Source organism: Mus caroli, unplaced genomic scaffold, assembly GCF_978045245.1.
Source record: "Mus caroli unplaced genomic scaffold, Mus_caroli_1 scaffold_8, whole genome shotgun sequence".
In the NCBI taxonomy this organism is placed as follows: Eukaryota; Metazoa; Chordata; class Mammalia; order Rodentia; family Muridae; genus Mus; species Mus caroli.
Genome location: NW_028227263.1, coordinates 4,894,547 through 4,913,827, shown reverse-complemented (window position 1 = coordinate 4,913,827; position 19,281 = coordinate 4,894,547). Strand labels below are relative to the sequence as shown.

Genomic DNA, 19,281 nt, shown 5'->3' with positions numbered 1-19,281 from the left:
AAGAGCATTTGACAAGATCCAACACCCATTCATGATAAAAGTCTTGGAAAGATCAGGAATTCAAGGCCCATACCTAAACATGATAAAAAGCAATCTACAACAAACCAGTAGCCAACATCAAAGTAAATGGTGAGAAGCTAGAAGCAATCCCTCTAAAATCAGGGACTAGACAAGGCTGTCCACTTTCTCCATTCCTATTCAACATTGTACTTGAAGTCCTAGCCAGAGCAATTCGACAACAAAAGGAGATCAAAGGGATACAAATTGGAAAAGATGAAGTCAAAATATCACTTTTTGCAGATGATATGATAGTATATATAAGTGACCCTAAAAATTCCACCAGAGAACTCCTAAACCTGATAAACAGCTTCGGTGAAGTAGCTGGATATAAAATTTACTCAAACAAATCAATGCCTTTCTCTACACAAAGAATAAACAGGCTGAGAAAGAAATTAGGGAAACAACACCCTTCTCAATAGTCAAAAATAATATAAAATTTCTTGGCGTGAATGTAACTAAGGAAGTGAAAGATCTGTATAATAAAAATTTCAAGTCTCTGAAGAAAGAAATTATAGAAGATCTCAGAAGATGGAAAGATCTCCCATGCTCATGGATTGCCAGGATCAACATTGTAAAAATGGCTGTCTTGCCAAAAGCAATCTACAGATTCAATGCAATCCCCATCAAAATTCCAACTCAATTCTTCAACGAATTAGAAAGTACAATCTGCAAATTCATCTGGAATAACAAAAAAACCTAGGATAGCAAAAACTCTTCTCAAGGATAAAATAAACTCTGGTGGAATCACCATGCCGGACCTAAAGCTCTACTACAGAGCAATTGTGATAAAAACTGCATGGTACTGGTATAGTGCCAGACGAGTAGACCAATGGAATAGAATTGAAGACCCAGAAATGAACCCACACACCTATGGTCACTTGATCTTTGACAAGGGAGCTAAAACCATCCAGTGGAAGAAAGAAAGCATTTTCAACAAATGGTGCTGGCACAACTGGTTGTTATCATGTAGAAGAATGTGAATCGATCCATTCCTATCTCCTTGTACTAAGGTCAAGTCTAAAATGGATCAAGGAACTTCACATAAAACCAGAGACACTGAAACTTATAGAGGAGAAAGTGGGGAAAAGCCTTGAAGATATTGGCACAGGGGGAAAATTCTTGAATAGAACAGCAATGACTTGTGCTGTAAGATCGAGAATTGACAAGTGGGACCTCATGAAACTGCAAAGCTTCAGCAAGGCAAAAGACACCATCAATAAGACAAAAAGACCACCAACAGATTGGGAAAGGATCATTACCTATGCTAAATCAGATAAGGGACTAATATCCAATATATATAAAGAACTCAAGACAGTGGACTCCAGAAAATCAAATAACCCCATTAAAAAATGGGGCTCAGAACTGAACAAAGAATTCTCACCTGAGGAATACCGAATGGCAGAGAAGCACCTGGAAAAAATGTTCAACATCCTTAATCATCAGGGAAATGCAAATCAAAACAACCCTGAGATTCCACCTCACACCAGTCAGAAGGGATAAGATCAAAAATTCAGGTGACAGCAGGTGCTGGCGAGGATGTGGAAAAAGAGGAACACTCCTCCATTGTTGGTGGGATTGCAAGCTTGTACAACCACTCTGGAAATCAGTCTATCGGTTCCTCAGAAAATTGGACATTGTACTACCGGAGGATCCAGCAATACCTCTCCTGGGCATAAATCCAGAAGATGTCCCAACCGGTAAGAAGGACACATGCTCCACTATGTTCATAGCACCCTTATTTATAATCGCCAGAAGCTGGAAAGAACCCAGATGCCCCTCAACTTAGGAATGGATACAGAAATTGTGGTACATTTACTCAATGGAGTACTACTCAGCTATTAAAAAGAATGAATTTATGAAATTCCTAGCCAAATGGATGGACCTGGAGGGCATCATCTTGAGTGAGGTAACACAATCACAAAGGAACTCACACAATATGTATTCACTGATAAGTGGATATTAGCCCAAAACATAGGATACCTAAGATATAAGATACAATTTGCTAAACGCATGAAACTCAAGAAGAATGAAGACCAATGTGTGGACACTATGCCCTTTCTTAGAATTGGGAACAAAACACCCATGGAAGGAGTTACAGAGACAAAGTTTGGAGCTGTGATGAAAAGATGGACCATCTAGAGACTGCCATATCCAGGGATCCATCCCATAACCAGCTTCCAAACGCTGACACCATTGCATACACTAGCAAGATTTTGCTGAAAGGGCCCAGATATAGCTGTCTCTTGTGAGACTATGCTGGGCCCTAGCAAACACAAAAGTGGATGCTCACAGTCAGCTATTGAATGGATCACAGGGCTCCCAATGGAGAAGGTAGAGAAAGTACCCAAAGAGTTAAAGGGATCTGCAACCCTATAGGGGGAACAACATGATGAACTAACCAGTACCCCGGAGCTCTTGTCTCTAGCTGCATATGTATTGAATGATGGCCTAGTCAGCCATCACTGGAAAGAGAGGCCCATTGGACTTGCAAACTTTATATGCCCCAATATAGGGGAATGCCAGGGACAAAAGAATGGGAATGGGTGGGTAGGGAAGTTGGGGGCGGTATGGGGAACTTTTGGGATAGCATTGGAAATGTAATTGAGGAAAATATGTAATAAAAATTATTAAAAATTTTAAAAAAAGAAAAAGAAAAGAAGGAAGAAAGGAGAAAGAAAGAAAAAAAAGAAAGTGCAATCTGCAAATGCATCTGGAATAACAAAAAACCTAGGATAGCAAAAACTCTTCTCAAGGATAAAAGAACCTCTGGTGGAATCACCATGCCGGACCTAAAGCTTTACGACAGAGCAATTGTGATAAAAACAGCATGGTACTGGTATAGTGCCAGACGAGTAGACCAATGGAATAGAATTGAAGACCCAGAAATGAACCCACACACCTATGGTCACTTGATCTTTGACAAGGGAGCTAAAACCATCCAGTAGAAGAAAGACAGCATTTTCAACAAATGATGCTGGCACAACTGGTTGTTATCATGTAGAAGAATGCGAATTGATCCATTCCTATGTCCTTGTACTAAGGTCAAATCTAAGTGGATCAAGGCACTTCACATAAAACCAGAGACACTGAAACTTATAGAGGAGAAAGTGGGGAAAAGCCTTGAAGATATGGGCACAGGGAAAAAATTCTTGAATAGAACAGCAATGACTTGTGCTGTAAGATCGAGAATTGACAAGTGGGACCTCATGAAACTGCAAAGCTTCTGCAAGGCAAAAGACACCATCAATAAGACAAAAAGACCACCAACAGATTGGGAAAGGATCATTACCTATGCTAAATCAGATAAGGGACTAATATCCAATATATATAAAGAACTCAAGACGGTGGACTCCAGAAAATCAAATAACCCCATTAAAAAATGGGGTTCAGAACTGAACAAAGAATTCTCACCTGAGGAATACCGAATGGCAGAGAAGCACCTGAAAAAATGTTCAACATCCTTAATCATCACGGAAATGCAAATCAAAACAACCCTGAGATTCCACCTCACACCAGTCAGAATGGCTAAGTTCAAAAATTCAGGTGACAGCAGATGCTGGCGAGGATGTGGAGAAAGAGGAACACTCCTCCATTGTTGGTGGGATTGCAAGCTTGTACAACCACTCTGGAAATCAGTCTGGCGGTTCCTCAGAAAATTGGACATAGTACTACCGGAGGATCCAGTAATACCTCTCCTGGGCATATATCCAGAAGATGTTCCAACCAGTAAGAAGAAAACAGGCTCCAATATGTTCATAGCAGCCTATCTATAATAGCCAGAAACTGGAAAGAACCCAGATATCCCTCAACAGAGGAATGGATACGGAAAATATGGTACATTAACTTAATGGAGTACTACTCAGCTATTAAAAAGAATGAATTTATGAAATTCCTAGCCAAATGGATGGACCTGGAGGGCATCATCTTGAGTGAGGTAACACAATCACAAAGGAACTCACACAACATGTATTCACTGATAAGTGGATATTAGCCCAAAACTTAGGATACCCAAGATATAAGATACAATTTGCTAAACGCATGAAACTCAAGAAGAATGAAGACCAATGTGTGGACACTATGCCCCTTCTTAGAATTGGGAACAAAACACCCATGGAAGGAGTTACAGAGACAAAGTTTGGAGCTGTGATGAAAGGATGGACCATCTAGAGACTGCCATATCCAGGGATCCATCCCATAACCAGCTTCCAAACGCTGACACCATTGCATACCCTAGCAAGATTTTGCTGAAAGGACCCAGATATAGCTCTCTCTTGTGAAACTATGCCAGGGCCAAAATAACACAGAAGTGGATGCTCACTTTCAGCTATTGGATGAATCATAGGGCTCCCAATGGAGAAGCTAGATAAAGTACCCAAGGAGCTAAAGGGATCTGCAACCCTATAGTTGGAACAACATGATGAACTAACCAGTACCCCGGAGCTCTTGTCTCTAGCTGCATATGTATCGAAAGATGGCCTAGTCGGCCATCACTGGAAAGAGAGGCCCATTGGACTTGCAAAATTTATATGCCCCAATACAGGGGAATGCCAGGGCCAAAAGAATGGGAATGGGTGTGTAGGGAAGTGGGGGGGCGCTATGGGTGACTTTTGGGATAGCATTGGAAAAGTAACTGAGAAAAATATGTAATAAAAAAATATTTTTCTTCAAAAACTTTCTGATTACATTTTGATTCTAATGTTTCTGTCCTCCATTTCTACCTCAAAACCTTTCCATATATTCCTTCCCCACTCTTCTCTAAATTCATGGCTGTGCTTTATTTATTAATAGTTATTAAATGCATATGTGCAGATTAATCTGTATTCATCAAATATGCCTATTCTGTCTGTGTAATGCTACCCGTGTCTATATTCTCAGGGACTTAAAATGTAGCAAACAGAATGGACTGGACATACTGAAAGAACATTAATTCATAAAGATATATTGAAGGCTTGGAAGGGAAGCATTGAAAGTAGAACATACTTAGAATAAATCCATTGCATATATCCAGTTGACATGAAGCACTCTCGGCCAAGATCAAAGGCGTCAATTAATACTATGGTGAGACTTTTGGCACAGAACATGAGAATACCAGGAGATTCAGGAAGATGTGTGTGGATTGTGGAGGAGGAAGTGCTCCTACCTATGAGATTCCTCTTACCACACTCATCTACACCAGCCTTCAGGGATTTGGGGTTTATGAAGCTAAGAGGTATTTTTTAATTGATCCTAAGAGATTTCTCGTTGGATTTCTATCCCAAGAGGTACCAGGACCAACATCTGCCCTGGTCTCAGAAAATCACTGGAATTTGTGAAGGTCAATTGATACTCAACACAAAGGAAGACAGAGCTTCAGAAGGACAAAAGACTTGGTGCTTGCAGGAGAGAACATCAGTGCTCAGCACAGTGGTCTCTGTGTGGGAGCCATCTGTCAGTTCAATTCACTTGGACAGAGACAGGTGAGTGAAGACTTTCAGGAGCTAATAATGGTACTCCAAGCAAAAGATAATTCTCTAAAAATGGCATTTGTCCCCATTTTTGGAAGTCAATACAGAGGGACAGAAACACATAAGGGTTAGGTTCTCAATGGATCCCGGGTTTGATGACAAGTGCTGGGTCAGAGATCCAAAAACAGAATATGATAGAAAGATTTTGTTTCCTGCTCCATTGTATAAACAGCAGAATGTCTAGTTTCTAATCATGATCAAAGAGTTTGTTAATTTCTGTTATATTTGCCTTATGGACATAGCTAGACTATTCATTCTCCCACAGTATTCCCACATTATGAGATGAAAATAACAAATTTAAATGAATCATATTGATGTCTAGATAGTACTTTGAATGTACCCCTTTTGGTCATTGGTGTCCAGAGAGATTGGTGGAAAATGCCACAAAAGATATTTTCTTGCTGTTGTTCTGAGGATAGAAAATGCTCTTTACCTTGAGTTGAAAACATCAGTCCAGCCTCCTGGAGTTAGACTTGCCCTATCTGCTCCAAATCAGGGTTGGCATGACTGGGAGTCACTTAAAGAAAAATTACAGCTGTCTAAAATTAAGTATCAAGAAAAATGACCATATAATGGGAAGGGTGCTGTGTTAATAGGGCTGGAGGTACAGATGCTTCCTCTGCCACTTTTGCTGTCTTGACCACGGTATTTACAGACATTCTAGTGCCTGACCCTGGTGAGGAGCCTCAGCTGCTCTGCTCCTGGCTAAGGCTCAGCTTCTGAAGGTTTTCAGGCCAGCCTTGCTGAGATCTGGCTTAGAGTAACCATGAGAGGCTGTTGTGAATTTGTTCCCACAAACCCCCCACCTGGATACTAGGTTCTTACACGTCTTCTGAGGAAGAAATGGGTACGCTAGAAATCAAAACTAAGTTCACAAAAAGCTGAATGGGACTATGGAGAAAGGGCTCAAGTACATGCAGATCATCAGACAGTTTCACAGTATGCATGGGTGAGCAGTTATAAAACTTTTAACTTTTTCCTCTACATAGCAGTATCACATCTTAGTAAGATGATATCACGTGTCTCAGCTAGACTCTTAAAAATGAGCGGCTCAAAATAACGGTTGCTAAACACAGTATGTATGAAGAAAATAAGTATGGATTTGTGGTTTTCTATAAGTGCTATTCTACTCTCTGTCATGCATTTAAACTAACCCAGAAAAAGACTGCCTTAGTCTGTTGGATATAACAGTTTATGACATGCCTCTGTTGACCAATGCAGGCAAAATGGCAGTCACTGGCCACCAATATGAGTTTTTTCCAACCACTTTTATCTGTAGTTTATCTTCTCTGATAGTACAAATACTGGTGCTACTCCATGACACTGTGCAGCAGCTGCCTGGTTTGATCCTGACTAGAAGCAGCAGCTGGAATGACTAGGTAAGTACCCAGGGTGATATTAGTACTTTTCCCAAGAAGCCAACACATATTCTGTAGGAAGCTGAGATTCTAGGAATGTTGTATGTAATAATCCAGCCTTTGTCCTTAAACAGATTAACAGTCATGATCTCTTCTAATCTCCTTCCCACTGTTTGTTCTTCAAGAGCAACACCCCTCTCCAGTTTGCTAGTCCATCTCAATGTGGACTTGGGAATACTCCAATCTAGCACCCGTCTGATTTCACTAGTTATTCCTGTCCTAGGAGCTCTCAGGGTTCACAAACCAAAGCCCTGCATGTTATCTCAGTCTCTTCCATGGGTCCTTATTCATCAAGACACTGCAGGATCTTATAGGTTCTCACTACAGTGTCAAAGCCTTGTCCCTGAGCAAGCTCTTAATCCCTTTACTGAAAGATCCTGTTTATCACACTTCAGACATTCATTGTAATTGTTCTATCCTTTTTCTCTAAGTGCAGTAGACTGAGGTAAATTATTTTAATTATCATTGTGGTTGATATAGATTTAATCAGAAATGTTGGCACACCTGCTGTGATTTATTGATGTTTTCTTGTTTTCATTCATATCTGTTTGGTGCTGGGCACATACATTCCATCTCTCAGTGTGGTAGAGTGAATGCATACATGTAGGTGTAGCCATGAATATATAGAGTGGCAAAGGCATTACATGATGGTGTTCACCAAAGAGTCTCAATGTGACCTCTCCAGTAATGATGTAATATCATAGATGACACACTCTCGCTTTCTCATTGGTGTTGCCCCCTTCAGTGTAAAAGATGTGACTCCCATTACCCATAATACAGCTTACATTTGCTCTAACACTAAACAGCTCTGAAAATGAATGTGAAAGCTTTTATTAAAGGAAACTTAGCAAGTGAGGTAATCTTTCTTTATAATTTTCAAGGTACACTTAAAAAAGAGTTTTCCATACTTTTAACCATCTAATGTCTTTTACACAATGCTACCTTCTGGTAGCACAGTTCTATGAAGATGCAGGACATTTTCAGGATCCCAGAATTCCTCTACACATTCTTGCTCATGTCACAATAACCTGTAAGTGACACAGACGTATATATAGTGTTATAGATCAGGTTTTCTGAGCATTTCCCTTGACATGAAAGCATATAACTTCATTGTGAAGAGTTATTTTTCACATCTTAATCTGCTTATACCTTCCTATTCTGTGATAAATCTTTCTGAAATGGTATATGAATAAATATGCCATGAATGCTGACAATCATTGTTACTATTTGGAAAAACAAGATATTTCTGTGTTGATATTTCAAAACGTTAACACATATTCTAAGCAAATGTTGATGATATGGTTACTTTTTCATCTCTGACTTTTCTAGTTTGGAGCTTCTCTCTTCTAGTTATTTGTAAATATGTAAAAGATGACTGTGGGGTGTCTTCACTCCACTATGCAGAGCCCGGGAACTTATTCTTCTTTCTAAATGTACTTGGTTTTCATTGTCCTACGTCCTTTACAATTTCTTCATCTTTGACAATTAATAAGTCTATTGATCATTATCCAACTAAGATGCAGTTTTCTACTTTCCACATGTGAGAGATAAATGTGGTGTCTCTTTCTGGGCCTGGCTTGTATTTCTTCACACATTAATATCCATTCCCATCCATTTTCCATTTCATGTAGGCTATCATGTTATTCTGGATGAATAACATTCCATTGTGCATGAATACTACATTTCCTCATGCCTGCATACCCTGAAAAATAACTAGACCTAGGGTTGGTCTTAGAACACTCTCCTAGTCTTGTTAACAGTTCCAAATATGAGTTGCATCTAGAGAAGTGGGTCTTAAATTCAATGAGAAAGTGTTTGCTTATCCCATATCATCCATGTCACTGTCCAATCAGTGGCCATGTCTTGCCAAGCCTGTGATTATTGCTATAGCTCATAAGGTTCAGAAGTGGGTAAGATTGGTGATTTTTTTCTCCTCAAAAAATCTGCACAACATCTTTCAGAACTGTGAAATCAAGCAAGTAGTGGTGAAGCTTGCATGTCTGTACCTACTTTATTTCTCCATATTGATTGTCTAAGTAAGGTCCTCTGACAATAGGATCTTACCATCACATTTTGGATATAACTAAGAGGAACAGCAAGAGCTTGTGATGTCTGAGAGTCAACAGTATACAGAAATTAACATCTCTTCAAGTGTTTATCTATTACTGATACAAGAGGTTTATTTAGTAGCATGTGGTGTCTAGCCCAGCTGTTGACCCCCATTACAGAGTAATCCCATTTGAATATTGTTATATCTGTATATGTGTATATTTAGGAAGGTTCTATTGCAGCAGATATCTTTCTAGGTCAGGGCCACTTCAGCATGATTGCTTCCAGCTCCATTCATTTTCCTAAATCTTCATAATTGTCTTTCTCTTAACAACTGAGTGATGTGCCATTTTATAAATACCATATGTTTACTCCCTGTTCATCACAGGATGAACATTTATGTCATTTCCATTTCCAGGCTACTATGAATAGAGCAGCGATGAGCATGTAAGAACAAATGTTGCTTCATTAAGGTATGTATTCCTTTGGGTTTATGATTAAAAGTGATATACCTGAAGTATGTACTATATCAGTTTCCATCTTTAATGATCCGCCATACTGATTTCCATAGTAGCTGTACCAGTTTACATTCCGACTAGTACTGAATAAGTATTCTCCTTTCCCTACATATTTGCTAGCATTGCCTGTCTTTTTCCCCTTGTTCATTCTGACTGGAGTAACATTTATTCTCAAAAAAAGTTTTAAATTGCATTTCTCTGATGACTTAGCATGTTGAACATTTTTTATTACTTTTATTTATCATAATCCAGCCATTGCCCACCTCCAAGTCTGCTCTCTCACATTTCTTCATCTCATTCCTCCTCTCCCCTGTCTCCAAGAAGATGTCCTCACCCTGCTAGGCCTCTCCACTCCTTGAGGCCTCAAATCTCTCAAGGGTTAGGTGTGTCTTCTCCCACTGATGCCAGAGCAGGCAGTCTTCTGCTGTGTATATGTCTATTGGTCAACCTCCACGGACCCACCTTCAGTCCAGTGGTTGGGTATAAGTATCTGTGTCCATCTCAGTCAGCTGCTTGTTGGACCTCTCAGTGGACAGCCATACTAGTATTTGTGTTACATCTTTTGAAAATTCTCTGTTTAATTCCGGTCCCCAGGTCAGTTGGGTTGCTTATTTTCTTGTTTGAAGCTTTTAATTATTTGTATATTCTGTATTTTAACACTGTTAAATGTCTAAATGGTAAAGATTTTGCCATTCTGTAGCATAGCTCTTAGCTCAAATGATGGTTTTCTTTGCTCTACAGAAGCATTGCTGTTACAAGTGAGCCTGTTTGTCAATTATTAATCTCAATGCCTACAGAACAATGGTTCTGTTCAGAAAGACCTTTCCAGTGACAACGAGTTTTCTCCTTTGCATTTTCAGATTGTTGGGTCTTAGGTTGAGGTCTTGATCCACTTGAAGTCTAGTTCTATAAAGATTAATGATAAGTATTTAGTGTAATTCTTTTGTTGCTTTGTTTTTTAATTAATTAATTTATTTATTTACTTTGCATCCCAATTGCTACCTCCCTCCCAATCTCCCCTCAGGGATTTCCTCCCCCCTCACTCCTCCCCTTCTCCTCTGTGAGGGTGGTGTCCCACCTTGAATTTCCCCCTATGCTAGCACATAAAGTCTCTGCAGGATTAGGAGCATACACTCCCACTGAGACCAAACAAGGCAGCACAGTTAGGGGAGAATATTCCACAGACAAGTAACAGCTTTAGGGACAGCCCCACTTCAATTGTTGGGAGAACCCACATGAAGACCAAGCTGCACATCTGCTACATATGTGTGAGGTGCCTAGGTCCAGCCTCTGTATGATCTTGGTTGGTGCCTCAGTCTCTGAGAGCCCCCAAGTGTCAGGTTAGTTGACTCTATTGAGTTTCCTGTTGAGTTCCCATTCAATTCAGGGCCTTCAATCTTTCCTCCAACTCTTCCATAAGGGTCCCCCAGACTCTGTCCAGTGTTTGGGTGTGAGTATCTACATCTGTTTTAGTCATCTTCTGGGTAGAGCCTCTTGGAGGACAGTTATGCTAGGCTCCTGTCTCTAAAAATAACAGAGTGCTCACAAACATAAACCAGAAACACATCAAAAACATGATTCAGCATGATCAAGTAGGCTTCATCCCAGAGATTCAGGGATGGTTTAATATATGAAAATATCAACATAATTCTACATGTAAACAAATTGAAAGAAAAATCACCCATGATCATCTCATTAGATGTTGAAAAGGCTTTTTGACAAAAATCTAACACCCGTTCATGTTACAAGACTTAGAGAGATCAGAGATACAAGGCACATACCTATACATAATAAAAGCAGTATACAGCAAGCCAGTAGCCAACATTAAATTATATGGAGAGAACTTAAACAATTCCACTAATATCAGGGACAAGGCATGTCTGCCCACTCTCTCCCCATCTATTCAATACAATACTTGAAGTACTAGCTACAGCAATAAAACAACTAAAAGAGATCAAGAAGGATACAAATTGGAAAGAAAGAAGTCAAAGAGAACTCCTATAACTGATAAACTCCTTCAGTAAAGTGGCTGGATACAAAATTAATTAAAAGAAAAGTAGCCTTCCATTATATAAGAGATAAACAAACAAAGAAATAAGTTAGGGAAATCTTTCTTTCTTTCATTCATTTTCTTTCTTTCCTTCTTTCTTTCTTTCTTTCTTTCTTTCTTTCTTTCTTTCTTTCTTTCTATTGATCACTCCCCCCAGTACCACCTCACATACACCCTCCTGCAGGTTTTTACAATAGCCACAGTAATATAAAATTGCCTCACGTAACTCTAACAAAGCAAATGATCATATAATTCTTCTATGTGTAATCAACAGGTTTGACCATGATCATTAGTCAAAAAGGTTTTGTTTTTCTTTTCTCTAGTGTGTACTTTTTTTACTCCTTTGAGGTAAATTATGTATTCATAAGTACATGGAGATAAGTCGGGGTCCTCAATCACCTGATGGATTACATTTCTCTGTCATTGCCTTTTAGAGGTGTCATTTATAAATCTGTTATTTCTCATCTTGTTATATGTGCTATTGGTAGCAAAAATCAATCAAAAAAATTTTAATGGATTTCAATTATTTTTAATATTTGTCTTTACCTCATCCTGAGGTGATCTTAATCAGTGCTCTCCTGGGAAGGTGCTGAGTGTCACTCATAGACTATCAGGACTATCAGGAGTATAGTCCAAAATCCAGGTTTGCTTGATTAGCTAGACAGATTCAAAATATGCCAGGACAATATAAGAAATTTACATCTGAATTCTTTTTTCTGTAGATCTAATTGAAATATCAAACTGTATATTGTTGCTCTCTAGTGCAATAGAACATATGGTCAGAGCCAACACTGTCCTTATGGTTGAAGACAGCAAATACTTCATTTGAATACCTCCAGTTTGAATGGAGGTAGAAATAATGTTTAAAATTCAACATGTATGATCAGGATAAGGAGAAAATAAGTTGTGAGGCACATTACAGAAACAATACAGGAGATAAAATGTGACCAAAGAAAATGCAGTGTTAGGTGATGGGTGCAGGATAAAGTGAGAAAGTGCTGAGCACCACTGGATTCAGTAAGTGGAGCATATTATACTGGCTAATATGCCATGGATGTGCTCAGTCATGAAGGAAAGTATCATTTTATCTTGGGCACTAAAAGAGCTGCAAAGCAAAGACTATTTCCAGAAAATTGACACTACAAATAATTGTCACAAAAATGTTTACATATGGGGTAGATTATGTATACATAGGGACTCAGGAATTCCTTTAGAAAAAGCGAATGGGTGATGTCAGATGAGACTTCTGTATCAAGCAATAGAATGTGGTTTGCTAAAGGACAGGAGAGAGACAGAGGATTTGAACTAGGGCCCAAAAGCTAATGATCTAAAAGTGCACACTCTATACTTCTTGAGTGATAAAGGAGAAAACTGGAAATGTTGAAAAGGTAATGAAGCCAGAAATTATGAAAAACTTAAAGAAATTATGAATACTTTACAATCCTGGGAAAACCATACTTGTAAGCTTAGAGGGTAAGTTGGACGAGAGGGGTGAGAGGATGTGGAAGAACATATTTGTCATATAGAACAGTAAGCTACTGAGGATCTTCCATGGGCATAGGCTAAAGGTAAAAGATGGCTCAGAGGATCGAGCTGAGCTCTATAATATCAACATCTCAAACCACTGGGGAGGTGGTGACAAGTTTCTGTGCATGCCAATGAAAGCACACAGGAACATCTGTAACTGTGACAATGATTTCACCTCTGGGTGTGTTTACTTTGACATCACTGTGATTTGTTTAGACAGAAAAGAAAGAGAAATACAATCTCTCTTTAGGCTGGGGTTTTTGAGAAATGCTCTCTGGGGTAAGTGGGTTGAGTTGAGTCAGGATAGTTTCATCCACAGGAGAAGTCACATATCACAGTAAGTTGAAACAGGAGATACATGTCTCCATAGCCAAAGACACAATAATTATCAATTTTCAGTGGGTAGAAGAGAAATACTTTTACAAATATTAAAGAAAAAAAATCGACTTAACGTCAATAGGCCAGGTATGAAGGACAGTGCAAGAGTCATCTCAGTGTGTGTTCCTTCAAAGTTGCCAATGCATGGAAAAAATCAGCTGTGGGAGGAAGGGCTGCTGTTTCCAGCACTGTCAGGAGAGCATAGTGCTTTCAGGTGATGTAGAAGAGAAGCATAGGCTTGTACCGAACTAGGAATGCTAAACTCATTTCACATGTACAAAAGGATGGGAGAGGAGCAGATATCTTTGTTGATCCAAACCTACAGGGAAAGATTTCTAGTTGAAAATTCAACTGTAAACAAAATACCAACAGGTATGGTAAGAAAATAGGGGATGAGAGGCTTTGATGGTGCGAATACATTTACTCTTTCCCTTTCTGTCAGCAGAAAATTGTGAGATGATCACATTTCAAAATCAGACTTTGGCATAATAAAATATAATATTTTCTCAGAAGCCAATCCACACCTCTATGAACTGGATCCTCCTCACAACAATGTTCAGTCTCAACCAGACAGTAGTGACAGAGTTTGTGCTGCAAGGGTTCTCAGAGCACCCTAGTCTAAGACTGTTCCTGACAGGCTGCTTCCTGTCCCTCTACACAGTGGCTTTAATGGGCAACATGGTGATCATTGCTTTGATCACCTCCAGCACTGGGCTCCACACTCCCATGTACTTTTTCCTGTGCAACTTAGCAACCATGGATATTATCTGCACCTCCTCTGTGCTGCCCAAGGCCCTGGTTGGTCTACTGTCTGAAGAAAACACCATCTCCTTCAAAGGATGCATGGCCCAGCTCTTCTTTCTTGTGTGGTCTGAAGCCTCTGAGCTGCTGCTGTTCACGGTCATGGCCTATGACCGCTATGTGGCCATCTGCAGTCCCCTCCACTACAGCTCTAGAATGAGCCCACAGCTGTGTGGGACTCTGGCCGTGGCTGTATGGTCCATCTGTGCTGTGAATGCATCTGTACACACTGGTCTGATGACACGGCTGTCATTCTGTGGCCCCAAGGTCATCACCCACTTCTTCTGTGAGATTCCCCCACTCCTCCTGCTCTCCTGTAGTCCTACATATGTAAATACATTTATGACTCTTGTGGCAGATGTTTTTTATGGAGGCATCAATTTTGTACTTACCTTGCTATCCTATGGCTGCATCATTGCCAGCATCCTGCGCATGCGTTCTGCTGAGGGCAAGAGGAAGGCCTTTTCTACCTGCTCATCCCACCTCATCGTGGTTTCTGTGTACTACTCATCTGTGTTCTGTGCCTATATCAGTCCTGGTTCCAGCTACAGCCCAGAAAGAAACAAATTTACCGCCGTTTTGTACTCAGTCCTGAGCCCAACCCTCAACCCCCTCATCTATTCACTTAGGAACAAGGATGTCAAGCGTGCCCTCAGAAGACTCTTGCCCTCTTTCTCATATTAAGTAGCAATATGTAGTCTATTCTCCAGGCCTGTGTGGTTCCTAAAATCCTCTTCTAACGGAAGCCTCATGGAGCTGTGGTGTCCCTATTCTTGCTTTAGAAAACCTCTATCTGATGAGAAGACTGGACAATTCAACTCACTGTAACTTCTTTGAGTCACTGTAAATAAAAACACCATCATCATCTCCTGATAAGAATAAATCATTTCAAAAGTAAAGTTTATTTAAATAGGTATTCAGTGTTCTGAGGTGGAAAGATATTCAGTGGATGACATTGATGACAGTCAAAAAATAGCCTTTCATCCAGTGCCACCCTCTGAATATCACAGAGCCTTGGTTAAGAACCACAGCTAATGATTCTAGATTTCATAAGTAAACTTGAGGGGCCTCTATGGCCTCACTATCTTGGGAAGAATAAAGAATAGAGAAACTCGGACTTGTAATTTCACAGCTCCCTGCTGTGCTGTGGACATCAAAGCCAGTGAAACTGGTTTGAGGGGGGATGCAACCAGTGGAACAGAGATGAAGTTTATTATTCAACACTTAACTCACACATGTGATTCCAGCTAATTTATGACAATGAAAATAATCAAAAGCACAGGAAAGATTAATTATTTCCAACAAAGAGTTTGGGGAAGCTAGATGAATGTCTACACAGAAAAGTCAAACTCCTCCTTCATATTTAAATAAAAGTCAACAAAGAATGGATCATAGACAATTTTCCCTATTACATATTTTAATCATATTCTTTCCCCTCCCACAAATCTCCCCTCATCCTACTACCCATCCAACCACACTATCAATCTCTCATTCTCTTTCTGTCTCGCTCCATCCCTGTCTCTTTTTGTCTCTCTCTCTCTCTCTCTCTCTCTCTCTCTCTCTCTCTCTCTCTCTCACTCTCTCTCTCTCACTCTCTCTCTCCGTCTCTGCAAAGATAGAGTCCATTTTGTGTGGACCCAGCACTTATGGCTAAAACACTGTGATAACAGAAAGAAGAAAGAAAGAAAGAAAGAAAGAAAGAAAGAAAGAAAGAAAGAAAGAAAGAAAGAAAGAAAGAAAGAAAGAGGAGGAGGGAGAGGAGGGAGAAGTGCATCTGTGCCCACTGCTGAGATATTGGTGAGAAGACAACACAGTGGAGAAAGGGCCCTATCTGCAACAGCTGATGCTGAGATGCAGTATTCACTTCAGACTATGCCCATTCTTCATCAGCCTACTACCTTATTCTTCCTAAATGCTATAACACACCAGCAGTTGTAATGTAAATCATATATGGTACAGTAATTCATCCTTGTTACCCAGATTCCTTTTCCAAATATTGATTATGTCCCATGGTTCCATGTAGAAGAATTTTTCCCCAATTAATTTAAATATTAATAAAATAAGAAGCCTGTGATTGGACAGGGATAAGGGAGTTGGAATGAAGAGTTGCAGGACAGGACAGGGACGGGAAGAAGGGAAGGAAGAAGAAGAGAAATGGAGGAAGAGAAAGATAATCCAGATTCAGCGTGGCTTTAAATAGCCATAGTTAGCTATGAATATCTTATAAGGGATGAATAATTACAGGACAATTTGTCTTATCTAGGTGGGAAGATTGTATCATCATCATTGGCTCTGAAATTATTGTGTGGGCATCTTTTGAATTGTGAATTTATGGATCTATAAATCTGACTGGTTAATTATAAGCTTCTAGAGTTTTGATTTACTGGGTTAAGGGGAATTGTGACAACTACCTGCAGGGGGTAGATGGCTGAAACTGAATGAGCAGTTCTGACGAAGACAAACCAGAGCTGTGAAGATAGCCACTTGGGGTTAGACAAGAAGCAGAGGGACAATGGGCAGAGAGTACCTGAGTATAGATAGCCTGGGATGGTGATGATTTTTAGAATTTCCTGCAACAGTTCCAGACGCTTCAATCCATGACCACTTGACTGTTTGGGCCTATATTGCAGCAGGGTGCAGTGGGGTTGGGCTTATGTAGTAGGGAAGCTTCCTCACACCATGGCAGCCCAGAACACATAGAAGCGGGGGACATAGAAATGGAGGCTTTCCCTCAAAGATATGGGCACAGGGGAAAGATTCCTGAAGAGAACACCAGTGACTTGTGCTGTAAGATCGAGAATCAACAAATAGGACCTCATAAAACTGCAAAGCTTCTGTAAGGCAAAAGACACTGTCAATAAGGCAAAAAGGCCACCAGCAGATTGGGAGAGGATCTTTATCAATCCTAAATCAGATAGGGGACTAATATTCAATATATATAAAGAACTCAAGAAGGTGGACTCCAGAAAATCAAATAACCCTATTAAAAATGGGGTACAGAACTAAACAAAGAATTCTCAACTGAGGAATATCGGATGACTGAGAAACACCTGAAAAAAATGTTCAACATCCTTAATCATCAGGGAAATGCAAATCAAAACAACCCCAAGATTCCACCTCACACCAGTCAGAATGACTAAAAACAAAATTCAGGTAACAGCAGATGCTGGTGAGGATGTGAAGAAGGAGGAACACTCCTCCATTGCTGGTGGGATTGCAAGCTGGTAAAACCACTCTGGAAATCATTTGGCTGTTTCTCAGAAAATTGGATATAGTACTACCTGAAGGTCCAGCAATACCTCTCCTGGGCCTATACCCAGAAGATGTCCCAACTTGTAATAAGGACACATGCTCCACTGTGTTCATAGCAGCTGGAAAGACCCCAGATGTCCCTGAACAGAGGAATGGATACAGAAAATGTGGTACATGTACACAATGGAGTACTACTCAGCTATTAAAAACAATGAATTTACAAAATTCTTAGGCAAATGGATGGACCTGGAGGGCATCATCCTGAGTGAGGTAACATCAAGGAACTCACACAATATGTACTCACTGATAAGTGGATATTAGCCCAGAAATTTAGGATACCCAAGATATAAGATACAATTTGCTAAACGCATTAAACTCAAGAATAACGAAGACCAAAGTGTGGACACTGTGCCCCTTCTTAGAATTGGGAACAAAACACCCATGGAAGGAGTTACAGAGACAAAATTTGGAGCTGTGACGAAAGGATGGACCATCTAGTCATTGCCATATCCAGAGATCCATCCCATGATCAGCTTCCAAACACGGACACCATTGCATACACTAGCAAGATTTTGCTGAAAGGACCCAGATATAGCTGTCTCTTGTGAGACTATGCCGGGGCCTAGCAAACACAGAAGTGGATGCTCACAGTCAGCTATTGAATGGATCACAGGGCCCCCAATGGAGGAGCTAGAGAAAGCACCCAAGGAACTAAAGGGAACTGCAACCATATAGGTAGAACAATAATATGAACTAACCAGTACACCAGAGCTCTTGTCTCTAGCTGCATATGTATCAAAAGATGGCCTAGTCGGCCATCACTGGAAAGAGAGGCCCATTGGACCTGCAAACTTTATATGCCCCAGTACAGGGGAGTGCCAGGGCCAAAAAGGAGGAGTGGGTGGGTAGGGGAGTGGGGGGGTTATGGGGGACTTTTGGAAATGTAAATGAGGGAAATTCCTAATAAAAAATGTAAAAAAAAAAAAAAGAATGTATCTAATAAAAAATAAAATAAAAAGGAGGCTTTCTCCTTTTCCCTTTAGCTCATGCTTTCTAGTGCCCTAGGATTGTGTTACCCACATAGAGAGTGGATCCCTGCTTCAGCGATTCCTTTCTGGAAACACTCTCACTGGCATGGACAGAAACGACCCTCGGAGATTTCCTATGTGATTTTTAATTCAGGTATGGTAACAATAATGAGTACCATGTGTGAATCATTTGGTTGTTTTCACACTGTTTGCTTCATCTGTAAGCCATGTTCTGTGCACTTCTTTGGTTATTAGTCTCATGACTGTAACTTACAAAACAACTGATAATCAGCCAAAAATTAAGTATACAAATAGTCACATACACATCTACATGCATACATTTCATAAATACATTATTTAGGAATTCCTATCATAGTGATGTAATGTCTAAAGAAACTCTTATTTTTGCTAGGCATCCATCTTGGTACCTAATAGTCATTTGTCTCTGACTTACTTCCTGGGAGAAAAGTTCCCAGTAACTCTGACTCCTTTTGTCCCACTCAGAAACGTACAGCTTCTCCAACTATACCCTGGCCAGAAGCCATCAATTGAGAAAAGCTACACTTCAGCATCTGTATCACAATTTTTTAGAGTTCTCATTAATGCCTTCCTTTTTAGGCTCTTCCTTTTGGGAGGGTGTCTGGGGTAGGGTAGGTGTTGTTGTGTAAGCCTTCCATGTCCGTCTTTCTCAATTGT

The 19,281-nt window shown here is 40.0% G+C and overlaps 1 protein-coding gene across 1 annotated transcript; it reads left to right on the top strand.

Moving 5' to 3' along the window:
* Positions 1 to 9,452: 9,452 nt before the first annotated feature.
* On the top strand, positions 9,453 to 14,989 carry LOC110298649 (olfactory receptor 13A1-like). Its single transcript, XM_021168011.2, has 2 exons — positions 9,453 to 9,504; positions 13,950 to 14,989. Exon 2 carries the CDS (start codon positions 14,033 to 14,035, stop codon positions 14,987 to 14,989), a length of 957 nt encoding a protein of 318 aa, XP_021023670.2. The 5' UTR covers positions 9,453 to 9,504; positions 13,950 to 14,032.
* The last annotated feature ends 4,292 nt before the right edge of the window (positions 14,990 to 19,281 follow it).